Source organism: Neovison vison, chromosome 9 (genome assembly GCF_020171115.1).
Source record: "Neovison vison isolate M4711 chromosome 9, ASM_NN_V1, whole genome shotgun sequence".
Lineage (NCBI taxonomy): Eukaryota > Metazoa > Chordata > Mammalia > Carnivora > Mustelidae > Neogale > Neogale vison.
This window is the reverse complement of record NC_058099.1, coordinates 96945021-96961266: the sequence shown is the minus strand read 5'-3', so window position 1 is coordinate 96961266 and position 16246 is coordinate 96945021. Positions and strand designations below refer to the sequence as shown.

General features: G+C 38.7%; 1 protein-coding gene across 5 annotated transcripts in view; it reads right to left on the bottom strand.

The window, feature by feature from the left end:
- The window catches only part of RIC1 (RIC1 homolog, RAB6A GEF complex partner 1), a 147431-nt gene that overhangs the window by 99681 nt on the left and 31504 nt on the right, over positions 1-16246 (bottom strand). For 4 of the 5 annotated variants that reach the window (XM_044266007.1, XM_044266009.1, XM_044266010.1 and 1 more), the window contains exon 2: positions 13585-13692. In XM_044266007.1, coding sequence (XP_044121942.1) covers positions 13585-13692 — 108 coding nt within the window. Of the gene's footprint in view, positions 1-13584; positions 13693-16246 lie in introns of those variants that run through there. The other variant, XM_044266011.1, reaches the window with a different exon arrangement.

The window sequence follows — 16246 nt, the reverse complement described above, 5'->3', positions numbered from 1 at the left end:
AATGAAATATCACCATATGCCTATCACAACAGCCAAAATCCAAAACATTAACAACACCAAATACTGTTAAAGATGTGGAACAACAGAGACTCTCACTCATTGCAGACAGGAGTACAACATGGTAAGGCTACCACATAGGACAGTTTGGCAGTACCTTTCAAAACTACACATAGTATTGGGCGCCTGGGTGGCTCAGTGGGTTAAGCCGCTGCCTTCGGCTCAGGTCATGATCTCAGGGTCCTGGGATCGAGTCCCGCATCGGGCTCTCTGCTCGGCAGAGAGTCGGCTTCCTCCTCTCTCTCTCTCTGCCTGCCTCTCTGCCTACTTGTGATCTCTCTCTGTCAAATAAATAAATAAAATCTTTAAAAAAAAAAAAAAAACAACTACACATGGTCTTACCATACAAACCAGCACACACACTTCTTGGTATTTACCCAAAGGCGTTGAAAATGTGTATCCACACAAAAACCTGCAAGTAGATGTTTACAGCTGCTTTATTCATAACTGCCAAAATTTGGATGCAACCAAGACGTTCTTCAGTAAGTGAATGGATAAAAACACTGCGGTGTACCCAAACAAGAATATATACGGTGCTAAAAAGAAATGAGCTATCACGCCATGAAGACATAGAGGAGCCTTAAGTGCATATTGCCAAGTGAAAGAAGCCAATCTGAAAAGGCTACACACTGTATGATTCCAACCACAGGACATTTGGGAAAAGGCAAAATTAGGAAAAGAATGAGAAAGATCAGTACCTGCAAAGGTTACAGAAAAAGGGATCACAGGTAGAGCAGAGGATTTTTCAAGCAGTGAAACTACTCTGTATATACACTGGTGGGCATGTCATTATATTTGTCCAAACCCACAGAATGTACAACACCAAAAGTGCACCATAATGTATACTATGGACTCCAGGTGATAATGGTGTGTTAAAGTAGGTTCCTCGGTAGTAACAAAGTACTACTCTGGTGGGGGATGTGGATAATAGCGGGGGGGTGGGGGGGTGGGTATGCATGTGCTGGGGGAGGAGATACCAAGAAAATCTCTATGCCTTCCCCTCAGTTTTGCTGTGAACCTAAAAATACTCTAAAAAATAAAGTTTATTCTTCATAAACTCCACTTAATGATCTTTTATGTATTTTAAAATTCATGAGCTAAAACAAATTCATGTCTTAAAATTATACAAATAGAGATGATAAATCACTTGGACCAGGTCAGCATTTTCTCGGTATATTTAATATAAGCCGCAAGTTAAAATTACATTCATTGTAACATCTCCACAAAGTTGTAGATAAAGACTCTAAACAGGAGCGCCTGGGTGGTTCAGTCAGTGGAGCATGCAACTCTTGATCTTGCAGTTGTGAGTTCAAGCCCCACTCTGGGTGTAGTGATTACTTAAAAATAAAATCCTAAGGGAAAAAAAAAGACTATAAACAATAACTATGCCAAATAAAAAATGGATTCTCAATAGCCAAAAAATAGAGGGCTTTATCTTTTCTTCTGTATATGCATTTTATCTGTACAAATTGAAGGAAGGAATAATTTCTTCTACCTTCTTTGTTTTCTTAATATTTAGTACAGTTTAAAAGGTTGATAAATTAATGTGAAATTATTTCTGCTGTAAAAAAAAAGCCAACAAGACTAATTTTCTCTTTACTAGGACATAGGGACTGTCCCTAGTTACCTGTTCCTGGCCCACGGGTAATGAGGGCAGAGGGAACAGTGGCCATAGTGTAAGATCTCTGTAAGGATGATGTCGGGGGGTAGAGGTTATGTATTGTTTGGTGTGCATATGAAAGGCGCTCTAATAGGTGAGTCTTTTACTATCTCTAGAAATTGCCTGGCCTTGGGAAAGGCTATCCCTCCAGGGTCCACAAGGCCTCAAGATATCAAAGCATAATATATATAGAAAAACAAAAGAGAATAATACAGAGAGAAAACAAATTCTCATAAATTTTACCTTTAAAAAAATCTAAATATAATGGTAATGAAAACAGAGCACAAATTTTCTTTGTAATACAAATCCACTAAAAAGAATGAAATTCTTTTTATAGGGATAAAATTCTTGCTTAACTGGGGTTTAAAGTCAGTGCTCCCCCTCATCAAAACTGACTGTAAAGTTTCTTCTACTAATTACTGGCCTATAATGAGATCTTACATATTCTATTTGAAATTTTTTTCTCAGAAGTAGTGTCAAATACTGATACGAATCCCTGAGCAAATGATTTTAACTTAATATAGTCATCAACTGGTAGGTAAGTATGCAAGTCTACTATATTCTTCTCCTGATGTTTGCTTTTTAACATGACATTACGTGGTAGATTAATCACTTCCAAATGAAGACTGAGTGAAAACACTCCTCATTTGCACAATTAAATGGATTATGAAATATGGACATCTTCTTTCCAATTGCATAAAGTTCTGAAATATGCTACTGGAACTGGGTATAAGCTCAGAAAATATATCTACTGCTAATTTTTGTTGGAAATACATACCTTAGTTTTTAATTTTTGACAGCAGGGAAATAAAAAGGCAGCCTGACGTTACCTATGATTCAAACAATAGTAGTTGTCACCAAAATGACTTGATGTATAAATATAAATCTCAGATGTGAATCTCACATATAAGCACTGACTTGTAGTTCTGACTGAATTCAGGTGGAAGCATTACCAAGTTTGCAGCAAAAGTTATCTGCCAGATTAGTCAGTGTCTGGTGAGTAAGTGAGTGTCTTGAAAAATTTCAAAAGCAGCCCCAATGTTTAAAAAAAAAAAAATCACAATAAATCTTTACCTCTGATTTGCTAAGTCATCAAACATCCATGGAACTGGGCAGGTCAGGATCTCCAGCTTCAATTTTTAGCAACTTAAAATGGCCATGGGCATTCAACACCTCCATGTGCACTAGCTGTGTAAGCTGTCCAACTAAGCCTTTTTCTGATCCGCGTGTATTTTTGTCACTATCAGTTAAAACACACCTTAGTGGACTCTACTTCAGGTTGTACTGATTAGTGTTTTCTCAACTTCTTTAAAATCTTTTCACCTGAAGTTCTCCCATACGGGTTCTTCACAGGGAGTAATTCTCAGTCATTTCACACTCTACACTGACTATTCAAATAAAATGAGCAGTACTGTAACATTTCTCAATGCATTAAAAACCAGCTAAACTTGCTTTGGTTGTACCTTCATTTTCATTTTTTATTTTTATGAAGATATTCTTCAAATATTCTAATTTTTCTATTAATTTCAGTGAGCTGGGACTACTGCAATAAATTTTAAAATACCCTAGAGGGCTTACTGGAAAAAAAATAATTAGAGGCAATGAACAGTAGATTAGAGGAGGCAGAAGAACCCATAAGTGACCTGGAGTCCAGAATAATGGAAAGCAACACAGCTGAGCAGCAAAAAGTAAAAGGAACAAGAAAAAATGAAAATCTGTAAAGGGAAACCAGCAACATCATCAAGCATATTAGCGTGCAATTTATAAGGATCCCAGAAAGAGAAAAAGGGGCAGAAAATTTATCTAAATAAATAATAGCTGAAAATCTCTCTGGTTTTTCAGCAGAAACTGCTGGCTAGACGAGAGTGGCATGATATAAGTCCTGAAAAGAATAAAATGTGGAACTGCGAATATCTACCCAGAAAAATTATCATTCAGAACAGGACAGAGTTTCCCAAACAAAGTTACAGGGGTTAATCACCATTAAGTCAGCTTCACAAGAAATACTAAAGAGAATTTTTTGAGTGAAAAGGCAATAATCAGCAGTAAGAAAATTATGAAATTCCACAGGTAAATATAAACATAGATTAATCACTTAAAAAAAAAAACCTGTGCAGCAATTAAAGCACAAAATCAGTAGTATCAATTATACCTATAAAATTCAGTCATGAAATATACAAAGTAAAATGGTATTAAGTATGTAATCATATAAAATATGCACAGAAGTAAAAATTCAGTGCTTTTAGAATGAGTTCAAACTTAACTGTCATCTGCATAAGATGCTATATATGAACCTAATGGTAACCACCAATCAAAAACCTGTAACAGACACACAAAAAGTGAATGAAGGGGTGCCTGGGTGGCTCAGTGGGTTAAGCCTCTGCCTTTGGCTCAGGTCATGATCCCAGGGTCCTGGGATCCAACCCCACATTGGGCTCTCTGCTCAGCAGGGAGCCTGCTTCTCCCTCCCCCTCTGTCCACTACTCTGCCTACTTGTGCTCTCTCTCTGTCAAATAAATAAATAAAATCTTTTTTTTTTTTAAAGTGAATGGAATAAAAGCATACTGCTAAAGGACATACAACCACAAGATACGAGAGCAAGGGGAAAACAGACAATTACAAAAACAACCATTAAACAAGTAACAAATGCCATTAAGTACATATCTAATGATAATTACCTTAAATGTAAACGGATTAATGTTCTAGTCAAAAGATATTGGTTGACTGAATGGATAAAAAAGTAAGGGCCATCTTTATGCTGCCTAACAGTTACTTCAGACCTAAAGACACATGCATATTCAAAGGGAAGGGATGGAAAACATTTACACGCAAAGATAAATGAAAAGAAAGCTGGGGAACCAATACTTATATCCAAAAAAAAAAAAAAAAAGAATTTAGAATTTAAGACTGTAACAAGAAACAAAGGACACTACAAAATGATACAGGAACAATCCCACAGGAGCATGCAACAATTTTAACTATTTATGCACTCAATGTGCGAGCGCCAAAATACATAAATCAACTAGCAGCAGACATAAAGAAAGAAATCAACAGTAATATAGTAACAGCAGAAGACTTTAACACCCCACTTGCATCAACAGACAGGTCACCCAGACAAGTGAACAAGGAAACAATGGCTCTGAATAACACACTGGACCATATGGACCTAAAAAAAATACTCAGGATGTTCTATCCAAAACCAACAGATTACACATTATTTTCATACACATGTGGTATACCTCCCCAAAACAGATTACACATTAGGGCACAAAACAAATCTCAATAAATTTTAAAAAAGACTGAAATCATATCATGCATCTGTTCTGAACATAAGGGAATGGAAATAGAAATCAATCACAAGTAAAAATCTGGAAAGAACAAAAAACAAGGAGAATAAATAACATGTTACTATACATTGAATGGGTCAATGAAGAAATCAAACAAGAAATGAAAACCTACATGGAAACAAGGAAAACTGAAGATAAAGAGCCCAAAATCTTTGGGATGTAGCAAAATTCTAAGAGGAAAGATTACAGCAACACAACCCTACCTCAAAAAAACAAGAAAATCCTCCAACTAACCTTAAAGGTAGAGGAGAGAGGAAAAGAACAAAGAAAACCCAAAGCCAGTAGAAGAAAATAAATAATAAAGACTAGAGCAAAAATACATACACAGACCCCCACATGCACACACACCTGTACAATAGAATAGGTCAATGAAACCAGGAGCTGGTTCGCTGAAAAGATAAACAAAATTGGTAAACCTTTAGCCAGACTCATCAAAACACTCATCAAAACAAGAGAGAGAGAACTCAAGTAACTAATATCAGATGAAGGAGGAGAATTAACAACTGACACCACAGAAATACAAAGGATTTCAGGAGAATATTATAAAAAATTACAGGCCCACAAAGTGAATGACCTAGAAGAAATGGATACATACCTACAAATATATTAATCTTCAAAATGAAAGCAGGACAAAATAGAAGATTTGAACAGATCAATTACCAGCAAAGAAACTGAACCAGTAATTAAAAAACTCCCAGCAAAATACAAATCAAAACCACAATGGGTATCACCTCACACCAGTCAGAATGGCTAAAATCAACAAGTCAGGAAATGACAGATGCTGGCGAGGATGCGGAGAAAGGGGAACCCTCCTACACTGTTGGTGGGAATGCAAGCTGGTGCAACCACTCTGGAAAACAGCATGGAGGTTCCTCAAAATGTTGAAAATAGAACTGCCCTATGACCCAGCAATTGCACTACTGGGTATTTACCCTAAAGATACAAACATAGTGATCCAAAGGGGCACGTGCACCCGAATGTTTATAGCAGCAATGTCCACAATAGCCAAACTATGGAAAGAACCTAGATGTCCATCAACAGATGAATGGATCAAGAAGATGTGGTATATATACACTATGGAATACTATGCAGCCATCAAAAGAAACGAAATCTTGCCATTTGCGACAACATGGATGGAACTAGAGCGTATCACGCTTAGCGAAATAAGTCAAGCGGAGAAAGACAACTATCATATGATCTCCCTGATATGAGGAAGTGGTGATGCAACATGGGGGCTTAAGTGGGTAGGAGAAGAATCCATGAAACAAGACGGGATAGGGAGGGAGACAAACCATAAGTGACTCTTAATCTCACGAAACAAACTGTGGGTTGCTGGGGGGAGGGGGGTTGGGAGAAGGGGGGTAGGGTTATGGACATTGGGGAGGGTATGTGCTTTTGGGTAAACTGGAAGGGGAGGTGAACCATGAGAGACTATGGACTCTGAAAAACAATCTTTTTTTTTTTTTTAAAGATTTTATTTATTTATTTGACAGAGAGAGATCACAAGTAGGCAGCAAGGCAGGCAGAGAGAGAGAGAGAGAGAGAGGAGGAAGCAGGCTCCCTGCCGAGCAGAGAGCCCGACGCGGGACTCGATCCCAGGACCCTGAGATCATGACCTGAGCCGAAGGCAGCGGCTCAACCCACTGAGCCACCCAGGCGCCCCTGGACTCTGAAAAACAATCTGAGGGGTTTGAAGTGGCGGGGGGGTGGGAGGTTGGGGTACCAGGTGGTGGGTATTATAGAGGGCACAGCTTGCATGGAGCACTGGGTGTGGTGAAAAAATAATGAATACTGTTTTTCTGAAAATAAATAAATTGGAAAAAAAAAAAAAAAAACTCCCAGCAAACAAAAGTCCATAAAGCTTCTCTGGTAAACTCTACAGAACAGTTAAAGTTAATACCTATTCTTTTCAAACTATTCCCCCCAAAACAGAAGAGAAACAAAAGCTTCCCAAGTACTCTATGAGGCCAGCATTACCCAAATTTACTCCATGAGGCCAGCATTACCCTGATACAAAAACCAGACAAAGATATTACGAAGAAAGAAAATTAAAAACCACTATCTCTGATGAACACAGGTGCAAAATCCATAACAAAGTATTAGCAAACAGAATACAACAGTACATTAAAAAAAAAAAAAAATCACTCACCACAATCAAGTGGGATTTATTCCAGGGAAGTAAAGGTAGTTCAGTAAGCTCAAAATCAACATGATACATCACATTAACAAGACAAAGGATAAAAGTCATATGATCATTTCAATAGATGCAGAGAAAGCATCTGACAAAAGCATCACTTCCATCTAGGATAAAAACTCTCACCAAAGAAATTTTAGAGTAAAAATACTTCCACATAATAAGACAAAAATGTCCATTCTCACCATTTTTATTCAACATAGTAGTCAAAGATCTAGCCACACCAATTAGACCAAAAAGAAAAGAAAAAAATCAAATTAGTAAGGTAAAACTTTCACTATTCGCAGATAACATGATCCTACATATAGAAAATCCTCAAGACTCCACCTACAAAAGTACTACTAGAACTGATAAACGAATTCAGTAAAGTCATGATACTAAATATATAGAAATTTTGTTCATTTCTATAATTAATAATGAAGTAGCAGAAAAAGAAATGTAGAAAATAATCCCATTTACAATTACACTAAAAAGAATAAAATACCTAAGAATAAAACTAACCGAGGTAAGACTTAGACTCTGAAAACTATAAAACACTGATGAAAGAAATTGAAGATGACACAAACAAATGGAAAGATATTCCATGCTCATGGACTGGAAGAACCAATATTGTTAAAATGTCCATGCTACCTAAAGCAATCTACAGATTTAATGCAGTATTTATCAAAGTATTAACAACCTTTTTTCACAGAGCTAGGAAAAAAAGGCACAATTTGTATGAAACTGCAAAAGAACCCAAATAGCCAAAGCAACCTTGAAAAAGAGGAACAAAGCTGTAGGTAATCACAGTCCCAGACTACAACATATACAATGAAGCTGTCGTAATCAAAATAGCATGGTACTGGCACAAAGACACATAGATCAATATAACAGAATAAAGAGCCCAGAAATAAACCAACAATTACATGGTCAATTCACTTTTTTAAAAGAAAGTAAGAACATACAATAGAGAAAAGACAGTCTCTCTTCAGCAAATAATGCTGGGAAAACTGGATAGTGACATACAAAAGAATGAAACTGAACCACCTTCTTATACCATACACAAAACTAAACCCAGAAAGGATTACAGACCTAAATGTGAGACCTGATCATAAAATCCCTAGAGGAAAACACAGGCAGTAATTCAGTTGAGTTTGGCTGAAGAATCATTTCTCGAGATTATCTCCTCTGACAAGGCAAACAAAAGCAAACAAACTATAGAGACGAAACCAAAATACAGAATTTTTTGCACAGGGAAGGAAACTAGCAAAACACAAAAGTCACCTACTAAATGGGATAAGATATTTGCAAATGATGTATCTGATAAGGGATTAGTACCCAAAATATATAAACTTACACAACTCAACAACCAAAAAACCGCCAAATAATCCAATTAAAAATGGGCAGAAGACCTGCACAGACGTTATTTCCCAAGAAGACATACAGATGGCCAACAGGCACATGACAAGATGTTCAACATCACTCATCATCAGGGAAATGCAAATCAAAACCACAAGGAGATATCACCTTATTACTGTCAGAATAGCTAGAACCAAAAACACAAGAGCTCCTACCTCTGAAGTCATTTTATGAACAGTCATGTGCCACCTGAGCCTCCAACAGACAAAACAAACAAACAAAAACACAAGAAGTAACTGTTAGTGAAGACATAGAGAAAAAGGGACCATCATGCACTTCTGGTGGGAATGCAAATTGTTGCAACTACTGTGGAAAGTAGTATGGAGGCTCCTTAAAAAATTAAAAATGGAAATCCCATCTGTTCCAATAATTCCACTACTGGGTATTTACCCAAAGAATATGAAAATATTTGGTAAATACCTAAATATTCTTTGGGTAAATATCACTTACTTGAAAAAATATACGCACCCCTATGTTTACTGAAGCATTATTTATAACAGACAAATTATGAAACAACCCAAGTATCCATCCCCAGATGAAAGGAAAAAGAAGTGAGGTACATATATATGCAATGGAATATTACGCAGCCATAAAAATGACTGAAATCTTGCCATCAACAACAACATAGATGGAACTGGACAGTAGAACGCTAAGTAAGTTAGAAAAAGACACATACCATATGTTTTCACTCATTTGTAGAATTTAAGAAACAAGGGGGAAAAAAAAGAACCAGACTCTAAAATACAAGAGAGAACAAACTGGTGACTGCTGCAGGAGAGTTGTGTGGGGAGGATGGGTGAAATATATAAAGGGAATTAGAAGTACACTTGTCTTTTTTTTTTCCCCCCAAAGATTTTATTTATTTGACAAACAGAAATCACAAGTAGGCAGAGAGGCAGGCAGAGAGAAGGGGAAGCAGGCTACCTGCTGAGCAGAGAGCCTGATGTGGGACTCAATCCCAGGACCCTGGGATCATGACCTGAGCCGAAGGCAGAGGCCTATTAATCCACTGAGCCACCAGGCGCCCCAAGAGTACACTTATCTTGATAAGCACTGAGAAATGGTCAGAACTACTGAATAATTTTTTTACACCTGAAAATAATTAACACTGTATATTAATTACACTCCAAATTAAAAAACATGTTAAAAAATAAAATTCATAATTTTCAGATGTCAAAAATATTTCTTTGACTTTTTCTTAATAATTTAAATATGCTGAACTATTTTTAATTCATTATCCTTACAAAAACAGGCAGGTGTGTAGATTGGCAGTTCTCTGCAGAACTGAGGAACTCCTCTATATTTTGATAATGTGGACCATTTTCCGAAGATTAACCTGGTCAGCACTACATAGCACAGACTAAAAAAAGGACAGAAAGCAGAGAGGTAAGTTAATGTAGAAGTTAAGAAGACAGGCACACCTCTGAGATGCTGTGGCTTCAGTTCCAGAACAAGTCAGTAAAGTGAATTTCACAATAAACAAATGAGGAAGTCCAGCGCATATACAAGTTATATTTATACTATACTGTTGATTTTTCGGTATGCAAGAGCATTATGTTTAAAAATACAATGTAATTGGGGCGCCTGGGTGGCTCAGTGGTTAAAGCCTCTGCCTTCGGCTCAGGTCATGATCCCGGGGTCCTGGGATTGAGCCCCGCTTGGGCTCAATGCTTGACGGAGAGCCTGCTTCTCCCTCTCTCTCTGCCTGCCTCTCTGCCTACTTGCGGTCTCTGTCTAATAAATAAATAAAATCTTTAAAAATAATAAAAATGAAAATACAACGTAATACCTTAATTAAAAAATACCAGATTGTTAACAAAATGCTATCATCTGAGCTTTCTGCAACTCAAAATCTTTTTGCCGGTCATGGCTGCTGACTGAACAGGGCGGCAGTTGCTGAAGGTCAGGGTGGCTGTGGCCACTTCTTCAAACAACAATGAAGTCTGCGGCATCGACTGACTCTTCCCTTCATGAAACTTTCTGGGCAGCCTGCAATGCTGTCTGATAGCTTCTACCCACAAAACTTTCACAGTTGTGGGGTCAAACCTCCCAAACCCACGTGCTGCTCTATGCACGAAGCTGATGCGATATTCTAAACCCTTTGTTGTCATTTCAACAGTCTTGGCAGCACCTTCACCGGGCGTAGATCCCACCTCCACAAACCACTTTCTCTGCTCGCTCGTCGGCAGCAGCTCTTCATCCATTCACGCTGTATCCGGAGTCGGCAGCGGGTCCGTCCCATCCTCCGGCTCCACTTCTGACTCTGGCTCTCTTGCTACCTCCGCCACTCCTGCAGTGACCTCTTCCTCTGAAATCCTGAGCCCCTCAAAGTCCTCCATGAACACTGGAATCTACTTCTTCCAAATTCCTGATAACGCGGATAGGATGATCGCTCCCCATGAATCATGAATGCGCTCCAGGGCATCTAGGACGGTGAATCTTTCCCACAAGGTTTTCAACCGACCTTGCCCAGATCCATCCGAGGAATCGCTACGTACAGCAGGTAGAGTCCTGCGAAAGGTACTCCTTAAGGAAGAAGACTTGAGTAAGAAATAAAACAAAGAAAAACAGAGACAAAGACTCTTAAGTACAGAGAACCAACCGGTGGTTGCCAGAGGGGCAGGCAGAGGAGGTTGCCAGAAGGGGAGGGGGGATGGGGGAGCAATCGGGGGACCAAGAGCACACTTGTTCTGATGGGCGCCGAGTAACCACTGCTGAATCATTATACTGCACCCCTGCGCACCTGAAACTAGGAGACCACTCTGTTATACTCCAATAAAAAATGAACATAATTAATTAAAAAATTTTTAAAAGACTCATTTCCAGTTGAAATGACTCCTTGATCCATGGGCTGCGGAACGGTTGCTGTGTTAGCAGACATGGAAACAACGTAAATCTCGCCGTCCGACTCCATCAGAACTCTGGGGCCATGAGGTGCACAGTCGCTAAGCGATGATAACGTGAAAGGAATCTTTTTTCTTTTTTTCCTTAGGCGGGTCTCAACAATGGGCTAAACATGCAGTACACCATGCTGTGAACAGGTGTCCCGTCCTCTAGGTTCTGCTGTTCCATTCACAGAGCACAGGCAGAGGGGACTTGCCATAATTCCTAACGCCCTAGGACTGGAGACGTGATAAATCAGCACCTGCCGCACGTTAAAAGTCACCCGTCGCACTGGCCCCGACCAGACGATCAGCCTGTCCGTGGAAGCTGTGAAGGCAGCACTGACTCCTCCTGTCTAGCCGGGAAAGTCCTCGATGGCACCTTCTTCCCGTGGGAGGCTCTCGCGTCCACCCTGAAAATCTGCTGGTCAATGCAGCCGCCTTCGGAAACGATCTCGATCTTCCGGATCATCCCGATCTCCTGGTCACTTGCAGCAGCTCCCACGGCAGCGCGTGCTGCTTCGCCTTGCGCTTTTGTGCCCCGGTCGCGGCCTCCTTCCTGAAACCTCAAGCCCGGATCTCTGCTCGTGTCCGGCTTCGCTCCTGCAGCTTCCTCCCCTCTCTCTGCCTGCACGGAACCGGAGGGAGTCAGGGCCTTCCGCTTTGGCTGAGGAGAATGTCGTGGCTGGCTGGACCTCTTCTCCACTAAACGTTCTCTATAGCAGCAATAAAGCTGTTTCACTTTCCTATCGTTCGTGTGTTCACTGAGGTAGCACTTTCAATTTCCTTCAGGAGCTTTTCCTTCGATTCACAACTTGGCTAACCTGCATCAGAGGCCTCAGCTTTCAACATGCCTCCCTCACCAAGCTTTAGTCACGTCTAGCCTTCGGGGGACAGCGAGAGGCATGCAGCTTCTCCTTCCAGTTCAACACTTACAGGCATTGTGGGGTTATTAACTGACCTGATTTCCATATAATTGTTTTTTAGGAGATTGGGAGACCCATGGAGAAAGACAGGGAAACAGTGGATCAGTAGAACAGTAGAACAGTCACAGCATACACCATCACAAGATTCATCGATTAAGTTTGCTCTCTTTATGGGCACTGTTTGTGGCACGCTAGAACAGTTTCAATAGTAACATCAAAGATCAAGGATCACAAATGACTATAACAAATATAACAATAATGAAGTCTTGAAATATTGTGAGAATTACCAAAGTTACCAAACCTTCAATTTATAAAATATGCAGTAACTTCAATGCACAATAAAGCAAAGCATACTAGAAGTTATGCCTTTACAGTAAATGGAATCTAAATACCTAATTTAATCCCTTCTTTCCAATACACACCAGCTGTATAACTTTGAATAAAACTTATTTCCTCAGCTTTCGATATAACTTCATATATGATGAAAGACAATGGTATGGATTTCAGGTGTCAATTTAAAATTTAAATGCAATGATCCACATCTAGTGATTATAATAGTACTTACATACTAGGTGCTCAATAAAAATTAATATATATGACTACTATTCAAATTAGGTGATGACAGTCCAAAAAATGACAGTGACAAAACACAGATGGGAAAGGTAAAATTGACCAGATCCAAGCACATTAATGGAACAGAGAAGAAATTCAGAAATAGATCCAAAGGGATATGAAAATTTAATGTGACAAGAAATATCTACTACCATTTTTGTGAGACATCCTTAAGGCCTACCTTAAAACATAAATTTGGAAGCATCCCCATGAGAACAGAGGTGAAAGCTTTATGATTTTGGATTAGACTTCAAGGACAAAACAGGAAAATGAAAAGAATAAAGAGAAAAGGATACAGGGCACTATTTTGGGGAAGGGAAGAAACAGAAGAATCACAAAAAGATATAATTAAGAATAGCAACAGAAGAATCGTACAGCAATTCCTATCACGAGAGATAAATGCTAATGGGTGGGAAAGACTGAAATGAAGTCAGCTAAAATAATCAAGTTCAGATGCAATGTTACGATTTCACAAGAAAACACTATTAAAATTTAAAACTCTACTTACTGACACAGCTATCATGGTACTATCTGGCCTCCATTCAGCTTGTTTGTAGGATCCAAACTGAGAAGATGATTTTTCAGGTTCCTTGTAGGTTACAATTAACACACTAGGCTGGAAGGAAAGAGATTTTATTAGTATCCCATAAAATATATACAAAACAAATTTAAAATAGTTTATCATGGAGTACTCTGAAAATCCTTTAATAATTCTAAATGTGTATAAAAGATAACAACAGAAGCAATGAGCCCTAATTAGCCCAACAAATCAACTAAAAAGAACCAAAAGGAAAGATGATCTGAAAAGAACTGTATCTACTAAAGTTATTTAATTGATAGTAACTTTCAAAAACAGAAACAGGCAAGATGGGTTCTCTAGTGAATTCTACCGAACATTTAGGAAGAAATTATACAAATTCTCCACAATCTATTCCAGAAAACAGAAGCAGAGAGACTACTTCCTAACTCTTTCTGAGGTCAGCATCAGTCAAAAACTAAAACCAGACAAAAACATTACAAGAATATAAAACAGCAGACCAATATCTCTCATAAACATGGCTGTAAAAATTCTCAACAAAATATTAGCAAATCTAAAGCAACAATGTTAAAAAGAATTAAATACTACAACCAAGTGGAATTATTCCAGGTATGTAAGGCTGGATCAAAATGCAAAAATTAATGTAATCCATTACACATCAACAGGCTGAAGAAGAAAAACCACATGATCACACCAATACACAAAGAAAAAGAACTTAACAAAATTCAGTACCCATTCATGATCAAAACTCTTGATAAGCTAAGACTAAGGGGAACTTCTTCAATCTGACAAAGAATACCTACAAAGAACCTGTAACTAACATTATACTCACTGTTAAGAAACTAGAAGCTTTTCTGCTAAACTCAAGAACAAGGTAAAGACACTCCCTCTCACCACTCCTTTTCAAAATCACACTGGAAGTCCTTGCTAATGTACTAAGAAAATAAAATAAAAGGTAACAGATTGGGAAGAAGTACAACTTTCTTTGTTTATATATAACACAACTGCCTACATAGAAATCCAAAGGAACCACCAACAAAATAACATGGTGATAGCAATTATTAGTAAGGTTACAGGATGTGATGGTCATACAAAAATCAATTGTTGTGGCATCTGGGTGGCTCAATGGGTTGAGCCTCTGCCTTCAGCTCAGGTCAGGATCTCAGGGTCCTGGGATCAAGCCCTGCATCAGGCTCTCTGCTCAGCTGGGGGCCTGCTTCCCCCACCCCTCTCTCTGCCTGCCTTTCTGCCTAATTGTGATCTCTCTGTCAAATAAATAAATAAAATCTTTAAAGAAAAAAAAATCAACTGCTTATTTAACAGCAATGAACAAGCAGAAGTTGAAATTAAAAACACAACAGCATTTGTATTAGCAACCCAAAATATATTTAAGCATAAATCTAATTAAATATGTAAAAGATCTATATAAGGAAAACTACAAAACTCTGATGAACAATTTAAAATGAACTACATAGGGACGCCTGGGTGGCTCGGTTGGTTGGACGACTGCCTTCGGCTCAGGTCATGATCCTGGAGTCCCGGGATCGAGTCCCGCATCAGGCTCCCAGCTCCATGGGGAGTCTGCTTCGCTCTCTGGCCTTCTCCTCGCTCATGCTCTCTCTCACTGTCTCTCTCTCAAATAAATAAATAAAATCTTAAAAAAAAAAAAATGAACTACATAAAGGGAGGGATATTCCAAGTTCATGGGCAGGAAGATCCAATATTGTCAAGATGCTAGTTCTTAGAACTAGCCCTACAGACTCAACACAATCCAAATCAAAATCACAGCAAATTATTTAAGAGATAGCAACAGGATGACTCTATAAAGTTTATATGGAGAGGCAAAAGACCCAGAATGGCCAACTCAATATTGAAGGAGAAGAACTAAGTTGAAGAACTTGATGCTACTTCAAGACTTACTATAAAGACACAGTAATGAAGACAATGTGGTACTGGCCAAAGAACAGAAAACAGATCAACAGAACAGAGAGCCCAGAAACAGACCCACATAAAAAAACAGTCAAGTGATCTCCAACAAAAGAGCAAAGGTAATACAATGGAGAACACATAGTGTTTTCATCAAATGGTGCTGAAACAACTGGACATCCACTTTCTGGTAGTATAAGAAGTTCCAGAGGGTCACCTTGCACTTTCCCTGCCACTGTCCCAAAGCAGCCATTTTTCTAGAGACCTCTGTTTCATTTTTATTAACGAATCGTATTTAAAAAAGATCTGCGGACACCTGGGTGGCTCAGTTGGTTAAGCGGCTCCCTTTGTCTCAAGTCATGACCCCCGAAGCCTAGGATCGAGTCTCGCACTGTGGTCCCTGCTCAACCAGGAACCTGTTCTCCCACTATCTGCCACTCTCCCCCATCCCCACTTATGCACTCCCTGTCAAATAAATAAAGTATTTTAAAAAATAATGGAAAACAAGATCTGGAAACAAGATGAATATTGCTAGTGGGGTGTCACTGCTTCTAGGTCCTCTCAGCAAATACAGTAGGAAAACATACAAACTTATACTAAACCATATATGACATTTTATCTCTACATTTCTTTCCATGTATACATATGTACATATTTACACACAGAAACACTGGAGGATAATCAAGCACAATGTGGCTTGTTCTAG